The sequence below is a fragment of the Oncorhynchus tshawytscha genome, linkage group LG06 (genome assembly GCF_018296145.1).
Source record: "Oncorhynchus tshawytscha isolate Ot180627B linkage group LG06, Otsh_v2.0, whole genome shotgun sequence".
Lineage (NCBI taxonomy): Eukaryota > Metazoa > Chordata > Actinopteri > Salmoniformes > Salmonidae > Oncorhynchus > Oncorhynchus tshawytscha.
The window spans coordinates 21,154,033-21,173,361 of NC_056434.1; the positions used below are offsets into that span (position 1 = coordinate 21,154,033).

The 19,329-nt window shown below is 42.0% G+C and overlaps 1 protein-coding gene across 2 annotated transcripts in view; it reads right to left on the reverse strand.

Moving 5' to 3' along the window:
- Window positions 1–975: 975 nt before the first annotated feature.
- Window positions 976–19,329, reverse strand: part of LOC112244762 (serine/threonine-protein kinase STK11) — a 44,449-nt gene continuing 26,095 nt past the window's right edge. For both annotated transcript variants that reach the window (XM_042323070.1, XM_042323069.1), the window contains 2 exons: window positions 12,563–12,759; window positions 976–1,439 (listed from right to left, as the gene is read on the reverse strand). In XM_042323070.1, the coding sequence (XP_042179004.1) occupies window positions 1,195–1,439; window positions 12,563–12,759 (442 nt within the window). In that variant the 3' untranslated portion in view covers window positions 976–1,194. The remainder of the gene's footprint in view (window positions 1,440–12,562; window positions 12,760–19,329) is intronic.

Genomic DNA, 19,329 nt, shown 5'->3' on the forward strand with positions numbered 1-19,329 from the left:
TTGATGGGATCCTTAATTTCTCCTTCAGAAAGAGGAATGTGAGGCGTGAGGCAGGGGGAGCTTGTTAAAGAGTCAGAGCGCGTACTCAGGAATGACTCACAGAAAGAGACTGAGGGAGAGAAAGAAAGGAGTGAGAGAGGAAGAAAGAGAGGAACCCACATGAATAAGCAGGTGCCACAGGGGGAGCGCGGAGAGAGGGAAAGAGAAAAACAAAAAGGGCCGACAGAGAGAAAAATATATAGAAAAAGAGGGAGAAGAGAAAACACTCAAAAAAGCTGATTATGCTGCATCTCCCTTCCACGCAGTCTGCCCACACACTCCTCCTCTCCTCCTCTCCATCCATACAGAGCATCAGCGTCAGTCAGGGCTCTTCCTGCCTCCCCCACCCCTCTCAGCACCCTAAACTGCGTCATCCAGCCCCCATCCAGGCTCTCCACCAAACCAGCCTGTCTCTCCTCTTCTCTTCTCTCTCTCCCTGGAGACACCCAGGCAGCACCACTCCACTGTTCTATTTGGCTCCATAATTACACTCAGACTCTTCTGGCCTGTTGTTTACATAGAGTGTCTCAGAAGAAAGAAATCAAGGCACTGATGAATAATTACTCCAGGTAGACGAAATCAGAATCTTATTTCCCTGATATGTTGGGTGGGGGCATACATTTTCAATTAGCTGTATGTTTCAGTAGGGGATCAAGGGATCAGTTCATCCTTGTATTTGTATTTATTAAGGATCTCAGAGAAGAGAACATCTCAGATAAGACAACATCTTAGTTGGATTAAGTAGCATTATCATCTCAAGGTCACAGGATCAGCCCCAAAGGGTGTCTCCATATACTTAAGTTATAAGGCACGAGGGGGTGTGGTATATGGCCAATATACCACGGCTAAGGGCTGTTCTTATTCACAACACAGAGTGAGTGGATATATTGGCCATATACCACAAACCCCCAGGTGCCTTATTGCTATTATAAACTGGTTACCAATGTAATTAGAGCAGTAACAAGAAATGTTTTGTCACACCTGTGGTATACGCTCTGATATACCACGGTTGTCAACCAATCAGCATTCAGGGCTCAAACCACCCAATTTATAATTAGATTTAGACCACAACATTGTACAGGTGTCCTGTAATTACTACTCCTTATCCTCACCTGTCCAGTGTGTGTTCAGGGCTGGGGGACTCGGGGGCTGCTCTCACTGCTGCTTACAGTTGGACAGCTTGCGGATGCGGCTGTAGGTGGACACTCCTTTGCGTGAGGGGTTGGAGGAGGAGCTGGAGAGGCGTTCTGATTGGGACCTGGTTCTGCTGGTGGTTGGGTAGTGGTCCTGGTCTGTCTCTGTGTCTGTGCCGTTCACACACAGGGTCCTGAGCCCCAGCCCCGGCCCCACACACCCCCCCTGGTACCCGTTCTGCTCCAGCCCGTCCTCATGCACCCGTCCTGGGGAGAAGACACAGAGAGGCAGGGGTTAGAGGTCAGCGGTCTGAGATGGCTCACTAGAGAAACATACAGTATGCTGTCAGCCATCTTGTTAGACTCCGGCTAGAAATCGGCTTTATGCACAAATCTAGGATCAGCTTACCATTACGGGGAAATGACAAATTGACATTAGATCTGTGTCAGACACTGTAAGTGTCTAATAGGATGAACTTTTTCCTTCTCACCTCCACACACTGTTAGAAACAGGTCAGAGTAATCAAGATAATGAGGGAGGTAAGCACAGAGCAGCTTTGAACAACAGTTTGTAGACAGACAGAAAGTGCTGGGAGACTTGCTAAATGTAAGCCTATTTTTACTGTGTGCTTTTACAAAATGTAGGCTTATTTTTTAACTTGTGCCTCTGTGGTTTGCATTTTTACAGAGATGATTGATGACAGGTGCTTTTGACTGACTAGCAAATTTCTAAGATTCTTTTATTAGGACATTTTGCATAGAAATCAAATGCTGCAATTCACAAACACAAGAAAAAGCACATTCACACATTAACTGCTGATGAAAATTAAAATGTCTCGCCTACAGAGAATATATTTAATTTCAAAGTGTTTCATGCTATTTCTGTGCTCTTCACTGTGTGAAAGCACAACCCAAAACAGCCTGCTTCATTTACAGCTGATATAGTTCTTCTGGAGTTAAAATAAAAACCCACTTGCCAAATAAAACCCTCCAGTAGCAAACAGTATTCCCACTAGCACAGAGCACAGCTATCTACATATAGCAAACAGTATTCCCACTAGCACAGAGCACAGCTATCTACATATAGCAAACAGTATTCCCACTAGCACAGAGCACAGCTATCTACATATAGCAAACGGTATTCCCACTAGCACAGAGCACAGCTATCTACATATAGCAAACGGTATTCCCACTAGCACAGAGCACAGCTATCTACATATAGCAAACAGTATTCCCACTAGCACAGAGCACAGCTATCTACATATAGCAAACAGTATTCCCACTAGCACAGAGCACAGCTATCTACATATAGCAAACGGTATTCCCACTAGCACAGAGCACAGCTATCTACATATAGCAAACGGTATTCCCACTAGCACAGAGCACAGCTATCTACATATAGCAAACAGTATTCCCACTAGCACAGAGCACAGCTATCTACATATAGCAAACAGTATTCCCACTAGCACAGAGCACAGCTATCTACATATAGTGCCAGTTTCTCCAGACACAGATTGACACTAGTCCTAAACTAAAAATCATGTTCAATTGAGATTCTTAATTGAAAATATGTTTTTTTTTTGTCCAAGACTAGACTTCTGTGTCCCAGTAAACCGTCCCCTAGTGTAGAGTAGCTGATCCAAACTGAAGTTGTTCAACAACAGAACTTCAGACAATAAACCCACGTATTAGATGACAACACATGTGGTCTTGGCATTAGGCTCTGCTCCTTCATGGGAGCTCAATCAATTATTACCATTATTAATCAACTACAGGCAGTGATTGAGATATATACCAATTCCCCTCTGAGAAGATAGGCAGCCGAACAGGAGCAGGCTGGGGTGCAGGTGAGCTAACAGAAAACAGACTAGTATAGAGAGTAGCAGCAGTAGTTACAGCAACAATATGCAGCTGGTTTCACTTCATTATAGAGAGCAGAACATGTTACATCTGTCAGTCATCTGTTGCTTGAGGAACCAAGATTACAAAGTGTCTAACAGGTAAGTAAAATATGCCAAGTTGAAATAGGAAAATAAAACTCAAACTACATGACATTAATAATAATGAAGAGTCATGATTTTTCATGAATTGGGCAATGAGTTGGCCCTGATGTGAACACAGGTTCATGTGAACACAGGTTCACAAAGCACCAGATGACTAAAGCCACACTCATAACGACAATCATCCCCACAATTAACCAAAATACATCCGCACATTATTAGACTTGTTCAATCAGAAATCCAAGCACTCTGGGCATTCTCAGCAAATGAAGACCAGCTAAATGAAGTCTGTCTGGGCGCGCTCTCTCTTCCTTTATCCCCCCCTGTGAAGCTGTCGACACTGGGCTTACTGATTAGCCTGGGCCATAAATAAGTAATCAAAGGCAGCACAGCGACACTCGCGTTGCCCTCATCAAACTCCCCGTCATAGCGCCTCTCTACCATCCTTGACTCACGACTCTAACAGTGGCTGACCTGTAAAGACCTGCATCTGCCACCCCCTCTGACGACAGCAAAGGTGACAAAAGAAAAGGTAGAATCATACGGTGTCAGAGCAGAGCGAGAGGGAGGAAAGGAGGGAAAGAAGGAAGAGGGAGGGATATACAGTGCAAGTGTGACTAAACTGACCGCAGAGGGATGACTCACCCAGTTGCCATGGCAACTTAAACACTTGCTACTCTCTAATCGGCAATTTCAAACTGCTGCTTCTGGACCTGGCAAGTGGAGGGAGGAGGGGGAATGTATGTTTGCGGAAATCATTGAAATAAGTGGTGGTGGTGTTGTGTGTGGGCACAAACTGAGCAAGAAAGGCTGATACGGGGGTCACAAACCAGGACGTTTGACGTCAAATACACCACAGGCCATATGCACACCTCCCTCTCTTTCTCAAAAACACCTCACCGCTCTAATGTAGTCAAGCTATGGCTCCCTCTATAGTGGGATGCATTGTTGCACAGTAAGAGTTGGTGCTGCAGGGGTGCTTTCTAGTCTCTAGATAAGCAGTGGTGGTATACTGAGCTTCCCTACACACATATAAACCCCTTCGGAATTCTAAAACCCCTTAATGCTTCAGCCTTCAGCGGAATGACAACGAGAGAGCGAGAGAGGGAGGGAGAGATACAGAGATAGAAAGATATGGATTAATGGATGAATGATGAAGAATACAGGACTGTGTGTTGTGCAGTATAGGAGGCTCAGACTGGGGAGGAGTTGGGCTGGAAAATGGATTACTATATGAACAAATTTAACTCAATTGAATTTGCAAATTTCTATCACACTTCTACATACTAACTGTAGTTCTTCTTTCTCACAAATCAGCCTCTCAACAGGCATTGCCCTACAAAGCCACGCTAGTACAAATGATTGTGATTCCAGTTATTTTTAAGCTCTATTCTACATGTTTTAACAGCCACAGCATGGCACAGCGAGCAAACACACAACAGACGGCAGCAAGGGAAAAGGAAAGTATAGTGGGTATAATTTCACAAATACCTTCCACAAGCCGCCCAACAGCGAAAGTAGCGGTGAATCAAATCGAAAATACAAAATCATCTTTTTGTGCTTCCCTTTGAAGGGGAGAGGTGGGAATGACATTTCCCCCCAACATAAACAAGATTCAGGTTTAAATGGGCTTAACGTTGATTAATTGGCAACACATAATGCACAAGAAACCCCAGCAGACAAATGACAAAATAAAAGACTGCTGTTTAGGGGAGGAAAGGTAATTGAGGGAAAGGAGAAATACGTGATGGATAGTCTCTCTCCATGTTGTCCTCGTGTAATTGGGTAAGGCCAGATTGGACACCTTATCACAGTTCAAGCAAGCTCATAAAACTCTATTGTGGAAAGATGAATAAAGTAAATTACTTGAAAGCTAATATAATAAAACAATTTCCATCACTTCTTATCTCTAATATAAGACAAGAAAAACTAGGAATGATTGAATGAGTGTTGATTTTGTACTTCACTGTGTTATCAGAGAGGAGGCAGTTTGGGCAGTATTTTATATGATGACTCAGGTAGGATAATCACTGCAGTCAATAGAAAAAATTAGCAAATGAACCCAAAACTTGCCCACTAAAATGAGTCATTAAAACAGGCAAGTACCTGTATGGTCTTATGGCACGTATCAAATGTACTGCTGTCAGTGAAACATCTGAAGATTACAGGGACAAAGGAGGAATCAGATTTCAGATTGTATGGCATCTAGGAATCGAATCGAATCTTTTGATGTCAAATGCCCGATGTGCTTTTTGTATTCATTCAATACTGGATCCCTCCCGTTTTGAGGTTCTGAAATGTATAGTAGGCTATAGCCTTGAAATACATTGTTTTCTGTGTAGTGTGCCCTACATCACAGCCAGTGTCTAGGGCTTTAGCAGTGGGCCAAGAATGACTATACTGTGTCTCTAACCAGAGCCATGACACCAACAACATGCAGTAACTAGCCAAGGCAGGCGAGGACATATTGAGTGCTTCTAGCACCTTATGTTACAAAACAAGTACAAGACAGCAACATAAGTCCACCTTCAGGCCACAACTACTGCTATACCAGCCTGTCACATTCAACAATGTTAGTGCCAATGTCATCCAATATAAATGAATCAGATATCATGTGAAAGTCCAGGTGAGCACATCACAGCATCTGCCTTGTGTTACTAAGAGAGAAGTTGACTGAGTGATTAGAGAAAGAAATGAGTTCTTCCATGGAAAGTGGAAATGAACCCCATGACCAAGTCCATGGACATTCTCTGAGCCTGATGTAGTCAGCTTCACCTACTCTGCTCCCTCCTCCATGGACATTCTCTGAACCTGACGCAGTCAACTTTACCTGCTCTGCTCCCTCCCTCCTCCATGGACATTCTCTGAACCTGACGTAGTCAACTTTACCTGCTCTGCTCCCTCCTCCATGGACATTCTCTGAACCTGATGTAGTCAGCTTCACCTGCTCTGCTCCCTCCTCCATGGACATTCTCTGAACCTGACGTAGTCAACTTTACCTGCTCTGCTCCCTCCTCCATGGACATTCTCTGAACCTGACGTAGTCAACTTCACCTGCTCTGCTCCCTCCTCCATGGACATTCTCTGAACCTGATGTAGTCAGCTTCACCTGCTCTGCTCCCTCCTCCTCCAGACTCCTCTCCTATCAGCTCTGACCTTGTTCAATCACTAGTCTCAGCCTGGGCAAAGTGACTCACTGGTCCATAGTGGCTACCAGCCCACATACGCACTAGGCTGACACAATCACAGACAGACTGACAGACAGCAGCTTGATCAGATCCTCTGCAGTGATGGACACACCAGAACACACACACACAGAGAGATAACAATCCAATCCATACGATGGAAAAACGTTCAGTGAGAAGCGAGTAAAATTTGGAATTGAGGATGTGACGCATGCGCATCTCTGACGCATGACATAACTGCCGTGTTAATGACACCACTACAGAAGGCTAACAGACAAAGGATTGTGCATCCATGCCAAACAGTGCTTTTGTCATTCAAAAAAATAAAAAAATATCCAAAAGAAAATGCATAACATTGACATTTGTCTTAGTGTGGTTCCCCAAGTAGGTCCTAGTGCTGCACAATATCAGCAGCATCTGGTTGGCTCCATCAGGCCTGTCTGTCTCCTCTCCTGCACTAGATAAGGCTCTGGCTATTGGCAACATCACATTATTATGACAGAGACAAAGAGGAGAGGGGAGGAAAAGAGAGGGGGTGGAGGGACTTCATTAACTCCATTAAGGTGAAATATTTTGGGAAACTAATAGGTCTAGCAGGTCTACACAGAAGTAAGAACCGGCTGACGCAACACTGCTGTTTGATGTGTTGCTCATATTTTAAACATCCTTCAAATAAAAAAATGTGCTTTGATGTGAATATGGCATTTTAACAATCATATCCTAAAAACAGGACAGGTCAAAGTTAAATGGACAACACGTAATGGAGTTTGTATCCGTACATTTTTTGACAAGGTGATCATAGAGAAAAACACAATACTTCTGCATTACCCGCTGTGTAAACACATTGATTCTCATTGAAAACAGACTCAGGATAACTCCTGATACAATTAAACAGCTGACATTCAGAGCTTAAAGCTGCAATATGTCACTTTTTGGGTGATTCACATAGAAAATGTGAGTTACAGATCTGCCATTCTCATTGAAAGCAAGCCTAAGAAGCGGTAGATCTGTTCTATGTGCTCGATTTTAATGCTGCACGTTCTTACATTTTGTTTTGGAGTCTTATACTTTCGGGTTTTGTACACCAGTTTCAAAACAGCTAAAATACAATATTTTCATATATGGAAAATATATGACACAGCGGTTTAGATGTTACAATGATTCTCCACACAATGACTGCTTGTTTTGTCACATACAGTAAATTAGGAGCACTACTGGAATTATAGAAATTAGCTAAATTGATTAGTCACAGGAATCAGGACTAATAAAGCCAATGCAACTAACCATTTCACAAACGTTAGGCCTACCACATGGATGGCCATTCCTAAAATGTAATTGTGGGTCGACACTGTAGGCTACACCACAGTAAGAACGGACCAACGCCAATGTACATTTTTTAAATAAATGGTCCAGACCTTCCTTGATTTCAACAGACAGACCGGACCAAATCTGAACCAATCATAGACATCCACATTGATTGAACTGGCCAGACATTAAAATAAATTATTTAGGCTATATTATTATCCTATTATTTCAAGGCTATAGTCTACAAATAAATAAACTGAATTATTTGCGAGTGCGACACACGAGGCTGGCAGGAACATTATAGTGCTCAGCATTTAAACATTGTGTTAAATCATTATAGTCCATAAATTGCGCATATAGGCTGTGACTTAGACTAAAATAAAAATGAAACAAAAAACACCTTATTAGGCATGAGTTTGGTCACAGTCTGTGGCTTCAGACTCATGTGATGGTGCCTGGAGAATAGGCCAGCAGCAGAGAATACCCTCTCCGCGCTTGCAAAGCCACTGGGGACGCTATAAATAGCCTTCGGGCCACTCTTGCCAGACTGGGCAGGGATGTGGAGTTGTAGTTTTTTATTCTATAGTTAGGCCTAAAAAAAGGTATTTAGGTCAAATAACCCTAATAAAACAGAAAGCTTGAAAGAGGTAATATTTCAGGCCTACAGGGGCAAAATCAATGACAGCGTATTATATATACTGAAAAATATATATAACGCAACAATTTCAAAGATTTTACTGAGTTACTGTTCATAAGGAAATCAGTCAATTGAAATAAATGAATTAGGCCCTAATCTATGGATTTCACATGACTGGGCAGGGGCACAGCCATGGATGGGCCTGGGAAGGCATAGGCCCACCCACTTGGGAGCCGGGTCCACCCACTTGGGAGCCAGGCCCAGCCAATCAGAATGAGTTTTTCCCCACAAAAGGGCTTTATTACAGACAGAAATACTCCTCAGCATCCCCCTCCACCTCAGATGATCCCGCAGGTGAAGAAGCCGGATGTGGAGGTCCTGGGCTGGCGTGGTTACACGTGGTCTGCGGTTGTGAGCCTGGTTGGACATACTGACAAATTATCTAAAATGACATTGGAGGGGGCTTATGGAAGATAAATTAACATTTAATTCTCTGGCAACAGCTCTGTTAGACATTCCTGCAGTCAGCATGCCAATTGCATGTAACTGCATGTGATTCCCTCAAAACTTGAGACATCTGTGGCATTGTGTTGTGTAACAAAACTGCACATTATAAAGTGTCCTTTTATCTTCCCCAGCACAAGTTGCACCTGTTTAATAATCATGCTGTTAAATCAGCTTCTTGATATGCCACACCTGTCAGGTGGATGGATTATCTTGGCAAAGGAGAAATGCTCACTAACAAGGAAGTAAACAAATGTGTGCACAAAATTTGAGAGAAACATTTTTGTGCATATGGAACATTTCTGGGATATTATTTCAGCTCATGAAAAATGGGTTTACATGTTGCATTTATATTTTTATTCAGTATATATAACAGAACGAAAATTAACACTTTTAAGAGATCTGATTTTTAGTTTAGAAATACTTTGCTACAATGACACACTTAGCTAGCTAGCCACCTCCTTCCTTTCTGTTAGCATGTACACATAGTAAGTCTGTAACGGCTTTCGTCGTCAGATGAGGAAGAATAGTCGGACCAAAGCGTATCGTGGTAAGTGTTCATGTTGTTTATTGAACTGAACACTAATACAAAATAACAAGATAATAAATTCAACCGAAACAGTCCCATAAGGTGCAAACACTAAACAGAAAATAACTACCCACAAAACCCATGTGGAAAAAAGCTACCTAAGTATGGTTCCCAATCAGAGACAACGATAGACAGCTGTCCCTGACTGAGAACCATACCCGGTCAAAACAAAGAAATACAAAACATAGAAAAAGGGCAGAGAGACATAAAATAGAGACATAAAAAGTTCTCTACAGGTCAGGGCGTGACAAAGTACCCATCATGCTTGCGGGATATGTGTCTTTTCAGATCTCACAATTATTATTTAGTCGTAGACACTACATCATTGCACTCCCTCTCTTGCTCTTGGTCCTCCTCATCTTTGTAAGTCACCTTGATTTTTAACCTGTTTGTTTTATCAGTTTCTTTTTGAAAATATTTAGCGAACTCCATGACAGTAGCTAAAGCAAGGGCCTATAGCAGCACACAAGTAGCCTACAAATGCATGCTGGGCTGGGTATGTCCAGAGCTCGTGAAGTGAGCACTACTGGAGTGTGCAAGAAGGCAGAAGGTCCAGCCTTTGTCAAACTCACTCTGCGCTCCAGTCAAATTGGGCACACTCCACACCTTGATCTACTCCAGCTCCGCTCACATGCTCTGTCCAGGACCTCTACAACAAGCAGTGTCAGGGGAAAGCTCAAGAAATGGTCAAAGACTCCAGTCACCCAAGCTATAGACTGTTCTCTCTGCTACCACATGGCAAGCGGTAGCAGTGCACCAAGTCTGCAACCAGCAGGACCCTGAACAGCTTCTACCCCCAAGCCATAAGACTTTTAAACAAGACTGATAAATAGCTAATCAAATGGCTACCCAGACAACCTGCATTGACACTTTTTGGACTCACTTTCTTGCACACACACTGGACACGCACACTGGACACACAGCTGCTACTGTCTATTATCTATCCTGTTGCCTAGTCACTTTACCCCTACGTACAGTACCAGTCACAAGTTTGGACACACATACTTATTCTAGGGATTTTCTTTATTTTTACATTGTAGAATAATAGTGAAGACATCAAAACTATGAAATAACACATGAAATCATGTAGTAACCAAAAAAAGTGTTAAACAAATCAAAATATATTTTATATTTGAAATTCTTCATATTAGCCACCCTTTGCCTTGATGACAGCTTTGCACACTCTTGGCATTCTCTCAACCAGATTCATGAGTTAGTCACCTGTAATGCATTTCAATTAACAGGTGTCCCTTGTTAAAAGTCAATTTGTGAAATGTCTTTCCTTCTTAATGCGTTTGAGCCAATTAGTTGTGTTGGTAGGGGTGGTATACAGAAGATAGCCCTATTTGGTAAAAGACCAAGTCCATATTATGGCAAGAACAGAGAGAAACGACAGTCCATCTTTACTTAAAGACATGAAGGTCAATCAATCTGGAAAATTTCTAGAACTTTAAAAGTTTCTTCAAGTGCAGTTGCAAAAACCATCAAGCGCTATGATGAAACAGGCTCTCATGAGGACCGCCACAGGAAGACCCAGAGATACCTCTGTTGCAAAGGATAAGTTCATTAGCCTCAGAAATTGCAGCCCAAATAAATGCTAGAGTTCAAGTAACAGACATTTCAACATTAACTGTTCAGAAGAGACTGCGTGAATCAGGCCTTCATGGTCGAATTGCCGCAAAGAAACCACTACTAAAGGACACCAATAAGAAGAGACTTGCTTGGGCCAAGAAACACGAGCAATGGACATTAGACTGGTGGAAATTTTTACTTTGGTCTGGAGTCCAAAATTTTGATTTTTGATTCCAACCGCCGTGTCTATGTGAGACGCAGAGAAGATGAACGGATGATCTCTGCATGTGTGGTTCCCACCGTGAAGCATGGAGGAGTTGTGATGGTTTCCTTTGCTGGTGACATTGTCATGATTTATTTAGAATTCAAGGCACACTTAACCAGCATTGCTACCACATCATTCTGCAGCGATACACCAACCCATCTGGTTTGCGCTTTGTGGGACTCTCATTTGTTTTTCAACAGGACAATGACCCAAAACACACCTCCAGCCTGTGTAGGGGCTATTTTACCAAGGAGGAGAGTGATGGAGTGTTGCATCAGATGACATGGCCTCCACAATACCCGACCTCAACCCAATTGAGATGGTTTGCGAGCAGCCAACAGTGCTCAGCATATGTGTGGAACATTAAATAATGCCACTTTAATAATGTTTACATATCTTACATTACTCATATATGTATATACTGTATTTTATACCATCTATCGCACCTTGCCTATGCCGCTCGGCCATCGCTCATCCATATATTTATATGTACATATTCTCATTCACCCCTTTCAGATTTGTGTGTATTAGGTAGTTGTTGGGGAGGTGTTAGATTACTTGTTAGCTATTACTGCACCGTCGGAACCAGAAGCACAAGCATTTTGCTACACAACAATAACATTTCCGTTGGAAAAGCATTCCAGGTAAAGCTGGTTGAGAGAATGCCAAGAGTGTGCAAAGCTGTCATCAAGGCAAAGGGTGGCATCTTTGAAGCATCTAAAATAGACTATTTTGATTTGTTTAACACTTTTTTGGTTACTACATGATCTTTTACATTTGATTTAACTAGGCATTTCATGTGTTATTTCATAGTTTTCATGTTTTCACTGTTACTCAACAATGTTGAAAAGAGTAAAATAAAGAAAAACCCTTGAATGAGTAGGTGTGTCCAAACTTTGACTGATACTCTAAATGTACATAGCTACCTCAATTACCTCGTACCCCTGCACATTGACTCAGTACTGGTAATCCCTGAATAGAGCCATGTTATTTTTACTCGTTATTGTTATTTGTTGTTCACTGTGTATTTATTCCTGATGGCACTATTTAAATAGTTTATCTTTAACTCTGCATTGTTGGAAAAGGACCCGTACAGTAAGTAAGCATTTCACTGTTAGTCTACACCTGTTGTTTGCAAAGAATGTGACAAAGAAATGTTATTTATCACTCAAATGCTCTCTCCCAATAACCCTCACTCTCCACCTCCCTCTCCCTCCATCCCATGTCTCTCACCTTGCATAGCAAAACCCTGGTTGGAAATATGGTCCTTATAAAAATCACTCCATTAAGTCATATCTCCCTCATTCTCTCCCTCCATATCTCTGTATCTCACCTGGCATAGTGAAACCCTGAGAGTAGATGTCTCCAGCTCCGTCGAAGAGTTCATCATCATCCTGGTCGGTGTAGCCGTGCAGGTGCTCCAGGTAAGGCAGTACAGTCATGCTACGCCACGCATCTCTCCCGTCAGTACTGGGGGGCATTGGCACCAGAGGCTCCATGGCAGGGTGTTTCTTCATCACCCAGCTGTAACTACACAAAGATTGGTTTCAAGGTTATACAGTTGAAGTCAGAAGTTTACATAAACCTTAGCCAAATACATAAAAACTCAAGTTTTTCACTATTCCTGATATTTAATCCTAGTAAAAATTCCTTGTCTTAGGTCAGTTAAGATCACCACTTTATTTTAAGAATGTGAAATGTTAGAATAATAGTAGAGAATGACTTTGTGACAACGTGCATCCAGGTGGTAGGTGTAGGAGTCAGGCGCAGGAGAGCAGGGATGTCTGAGAAGCGTGTTTAATAAGAAAGTCCACCAACACAGGAATGGCACAATCAAAAGGACAACCCCCTCGACAACAGAAAACCCGTACAAAGTTACGAGGAACAAACAAAGTTCCGACACTCATACTTCAGAACCCGTGAAAACAAATAACGGTAATACTTAACCGAGCACCTCACAATCAACGACTAATCCTGCACGAATTTAGGCAGGCAACAGGTTACAATTATACACACAGAAATTAACGCAAATGAAACCAGGTGGGAAAAAGAACCAAAGACAAAAGAATCAGAAAAGGAAAATGGGCTCGTGATGGCTAGTAGACCAGCGACGCCGACCGCCAAGCGCAGCCGAACAGTGAGAGGAGGTACCTTCGGTAGAAGTCGTGACAGACTTCTGAAAATTATTATTTATTTCAGCTTTTATTTCTTTCATCACATTCCCAGTGGGACAGAAGTTTACCATACACTCAATTAGTATTTGGTAGCATTGCCTTTAAATTGTTCAACTTCGGTCAAACGTTTCAGGTAGCCTTCCACAAGCTACCCACAATAAGTTGGGTGAATATTGGCCCATTCCTCCTGACAGAGTTGGTGTAACTGACTCAGGTTTGTAGGCCTCCTTGCTCGCACACGCTTTTTCAGTTCTGCCCACAAATGTTCTATGGGATTGAGGTCAGGGCTTTGTTATGGCCAATCCAATACCTTGACCTTGTTATCCTTAAGCCATTTTGCCACAACTTTGTAAGTATGCTTGGGGTCATTGTCCATTTGGAAGACCCATTTGCGACCACGCTTTAACTTCCTGACTGATGTCTTGAGATGTTGCTTTAATATATCCACATCATTTTCCTCCCTCATGATGCAATCTATAGACCAGTCACTCCTGCAGCAAAGCACCCCCATAACACGATGCTGTCACCCCCGTGCTTCACAGTTGGAATGGTGTTCCTTGGCTTGCAAGCCTCCCCTTTTTTCCTCCAAACATAACGATGGTCATTATGGCCAAACAGTTCTCTTTTTGTTTCATCAGACCAGAGGACATTTCTCCAAAAAGTACAATCTTTGTCCCCATGTGCAGTTGCAAACCGCAGTCTGGCTTTTTTATGGTGGTTTTGGAGCAGTGGCTTCTTCCTTGCTGAGCGGCCTTTCAGCTTATGTCGATATAGGACTCGTTTTACTGTGGATATAGATACTTTTGTACCCGTTTCCTCAAGCATCTTCACAAGGTCCTTTGCTGTTATTCTGGGATTGATTTGCACTTTTTCGCACCTCAGTACGTTCATCTGTAGGAGACAGAAAGCGTCTCCTTCTTGAGCAGTATGATGGCTGCGTGGTCCCATGGTGTTTATACTTGCGTACTATTCATGGTACAGATGAACGTGGTACCTTCAGGCATTTGTAAATTGCTCCCAAGGATGAACCAGACTTGTGGAGGTGTACAATTGTTTGTCTGAGGTCTTGATGTCAAGCAAAGAGGTACTGAGTTTGAAGGTAGGCCTTGAAATACATCCACAGGTACACCTCTAATTGACTCAAATGATGTCAATTAGCCTATCAGAAGCTTCTAAGGCCATGACATAATTTTCTGGAATTTTCCAAGCTGTTTAAAGGCAGAGTCAACTTAGTGAACGTAAACTTCTGACCCACTGGAATTGTGATACAGTGAATTGTAAGTGAAATAATCTGTCTGTAAACAATTGTTGGAAAAATTACTTGTTTCATGCACAAACATGATGTCTTGCCAAAACTATACTTTGTTAATTAACCATACATTTGTTGAGTGGTTGAAAAACGAGTTTTAATGACTCCAATCTAAGTGTATGTAAACTTCCGACTTCAACTGTATATGTTGTATATACACTACCGTTCAGAAGTTTGGGGTCACTTAGAAATGTCCTTGTTCTTGAAAGAAATGCACATTTTTTGTCCATTAAAATAACATCAAATTGATCAGAAGTATAGTGTCGACATTGTTAATGTTGTAAATGATGATTGTAGCTGGAAACGGCTGATTTTTTATGGATTATCTACATAGGCGTACAAAGGCCAATTTTCAGCAACCATCACTCCTGTGTTCCAATGGCACGTTGTGTTAGCTAATCCAAGTTTATAATTTTAAAAGGCTAATTAATCACTAGAAAACAGTGAAGAGGCGACTCCGGGATGCTGGCCTTCTAGGCAGGGTTCCTCTGTCCAGTGTGTGTTCTTTTGCCCATCTTAATCTTTTATTTTTATTGGCCAGTCTGAGATATGGCTTTTTCTTTATAACTCTGCCTAGAAGGCCAGCATTCCGGAGTCACCTCATCACTGTTGACGTTGAGACTGGTGTTTTGCTGGTACTATTTAATGAAGCTGCCAGTTGAGGACTTGTGAAGGGTTTGTTTCTCAAACTAGACACTAATGTACTTGTCCTCTTGCTCAGTTGTGCACCGGGGCCTCCCACTCCTCTTTCTATTCTGGTTAGAGCCAGTTGCGCTGTACTTCTCAGTACACAGCATTGTACGAGATCTTCAGTTTCTTAGCAATTTCTCGCCTTCATTTCTCAGAACAAGAATAGACTGACGAGTTTCAGAAGAAAGTTTTATTTCTTGCCATTTTGAGCCTGTAATCAAACCCACAAATGCTGATGCTCCAGATACTCAATTAGTCTAAAGAAGGCCAGTTGTATTGCTTCTAATCAGCACAACCGTTTTCAGCTGTGCTAACATAATTTAAAAAATGGTTTTCTAATGATCAATTAGCCTTCTTTTAAAATGATACATTTGGATTAGCTAACAAATACGTGCCATTGGAACACATGAGTGATGGTTGCTGATAATGGGCCTCTGTATGCCTATGTAGATATTCCATTAAAAATCATCAGTTTCCAGCTACAAATCAGTTTCCAGCTACAATATTCATTTACAACATTAACAATGTCTACACTGTATTTCTGATCAATTGTATGTTATTTTAATGGATTTTTTGTTGTTGATTTTCTTTCAATAACAAGGACATTTCTAAGTGACCCCAAATCTTTGAACGGTAGTGTGTTTGATGTATTTATGCAGGGCTCATCTGAAAGAGTGTGTCGGTATGATTTCCCTGTCAAAATAATGGTTAAAATATATATACACATTTTTTTTTTTAAATAATAAAACAGCTGGTCTCCCCCAATAGCGCAGGCCTTTTAAATATTGCATAATAAGGAGACACCCGGTCCTCCATTACAGTCATAATAATTTTACATGGAAATACTCAAATACTATTTTGATGTACAATACCGAGATTGTTCAGTCTAATAAGCCTACTCTTCAAGCCAGCTTTGAAGCCAAAACCTCCTTTCTTCTCACATTGGTCTAAATACAGGACAACCAATTGACAGAGTTGACAAAGTCTTTGCAGCCAGGCAGGGTTTGCTCTGAAGTGGGCAGACTATAAGAGTGTGGATTGAGAACAACAAAAGAAGAGCTGCAACACACAGCAATTAAGAGATGTGTCATGACAATTTTTATTTTATTTAACTAGGCAAGTCAGTTAAGAACAAATTCTTATTTACAATGACAGCCTAGGAACAGCCTGCCTTGTTCAGGGTCAGAAAGAAAGATTTTTACCTTGTCAGCTCAGGGATCCGATCTACTGTAGCAACCTTTTGGTTACTGGCCCAACGCTCTAACCACTAGGCTACCTGCCACCCCAAATTGATCAAATATTTATTAATTGTTATCCTCAGTGCAGTATGTGTCATCATTACATCTCCTGCAGCTCAGTGTTCAACACCATAGTGCTCTCCAAGTTCCTCGCTAAGGTAAGGACCCTGGCACTGAACACCTCCCTCTGCAACTGGATTTCCTGATGGGCCGCCCCCAGGTGGTGAGAGTAGGCAACCACTCCTTCTCCACGCTGACCCTCAACACAAGGGCCCCCTCAGTGGTAGGTGCTTAGTGCCCTCCTGTACTCCCTGTTCACCCATGACTGCGTGGCTGCACACGACTACAACACCATCATTCAGTTTGCCAAAGAAGCAACATTATCTTCCCCAGAGATCACTTTTTCCTTTATTATGACAGGACACACTCCTACTCACTCCTATTCTCTGATCAAGTGCTAACAGCCATTCTCATCCACTTCCAACTCCGCTTGCTAGTTAGTTATAAACTGAACAAAAATATAAAACGCAACAAAGACTTTACTAAGTTACAGTTCATAAAGGAAATCAGTCAATTGAAAAAAAAATGTTTGGCCCTAATCTATGGATTTCACAGAGATACCTTAAAAAAAGGTAGGGGTGTGGATCAGAAAACCAGTCAGTATCTGGTGTGACCACCATTTGCCTCACGCAGCGTGACACATCTCCTTCGCATAGAGTTGATCTGATTGTCGATTGTAGCCTGTGAAATGTTGTCCCACTCCTCTTCAATGGCTGTGCGAAGTCGCTGGATATTGGCAGGAACTGGAACATGCTGTTGTACACATCGATCCAGAGAATCCCAAACATGCTCAATGGGTGACGTGTTTGGTGAGAATGCAGGCCATGGAAGAACTGGGACATTTTCAACTTCCAGGAATTGTTTACAGATCCTTGCGACATTGGTCCTTGCATTATCATGCTGAAACATGAGGTGATGCTGATGAGTGGCACGACAATGGGCCTCAGGATCTGGTCACGGTATCTCTGTGCATTCAAATTGCCATTGATAAAATGCAATTGTGCTTGTTGTCCGCAGCTTTGACTGCCCAGACCATAACCCCACCGCCACCATAGGGCACTCTGTTCACAACGTTGACATCAGCAAACCGCTCGCCCACATGACGCCATACACGTGGTCTGCAGTTATGAGGCCGGTTGGACCCACTGCCAAATTCTCTAAAACAATGTTGGAGGTGGTTTATATCAGAGAAATTAACATTAAAATTATCTGGCAACAGCTCTGGTGGACATTCCTGCAGTCAGCATGCCAATTGCACGCTCTCTCAAAACTTTGTGGCATTGTGTTGTGTGACAAAACTGCACATTTTAGAGTGGCCTTTTTTTGCCCCCAGCACAAGGTGCACCTGTGTAATGATCATGCTGTTTAATCAGCTTCTTGATATGCCATTGGTGGATGGATTATCTTGGAAAATGAGAAATTCTCACTAACAGGGATGTAAACAAATTTGTGCACAAAATTTGAGAGAAACATTTTTGTACGTATGAAACATTTCTGGAATCTTTTATTTTAGCTCATGCAACATGGGTCCACTTTACATGTTCCGTTGTATTTGTGTTCAGTGTATAAAAAAGGCTAACCAATGGAATAAGCAGTTACTTAAAACAACTGATGTGTATAATTGCGGTGTGCAGTTAAGAGATGGCCGGTAAAATGTGTGTGTAGGATAAGAAGCTGTGTGTAGGGTATGATAGTAAGTGGGTGTGTGTGTGTTTGATTGGACTGTCATTTCTCTTTGCTTATTTGAGCTCTTCTTGCCCTAATATTGACTTGGTTTTTTATCAAATAGGGCTACTTTGTCACAACACAACCGATTGGCTCAAACACATTAAGAACTAAATACAATTCACAAATGAACTTTTAACAAGGCACACCTGTTAATTGAAATGCATTCCAAGTGACTACCTCATGAAGCTGGTTATTTTTTTGATTTGTTTATCACATTTTTGTTTACTACATGACTCCATGTGTCATTTCATAGGTTTAATGTCTTCACTGTTATTCTAATGTAGAAAAATAGTAGAAATAAAGAAAAACCATTGAATGAGTATGTGTGTCCAAACTTTTGACTGGTACTGTAGATAGTTTTTGTCATTGGGGTTTTTGAACCCACAAGTCGTCGTGACATCGTCTGCCCTGTGCGGAGATTGCGGACGCCCAGTATCCAAACATGCAAACATGCATGGCTTGAGATACCACCGGTCTCAAGTGTAGTGTAGCTAGCTACCCAGTTTCAATATCAACAGTACTGCCAAAGAAGCATAATGTTTGAGTAGTATTTAAAAACACCTGATTTATATCATCATCATCATCAATATTCGATCTGGTTGGCTGATATGCACCGCAGAGAAAGGAGCAGCTGCATCAACGACCCTCCGACCCAACTCCATCCCTCCTTCAGTCGGAAGTTGCACGTGTGTGTCAGGGCAGTATCAACACAGCTAGTCTAGACACTAGCTAACCCCCATACACTAAAATATCCACACAAGCCACTAGCCGACCAGCCAGCGATATATCATGAGTTAGAAGATTATTAATAATATGAAGTTATGTAAGAATTTTAAGAGCATTGAAGATAAATCACACACAAAAAAAATCTGTGATCAGCTGATAGCCCACTCTCTTTCCC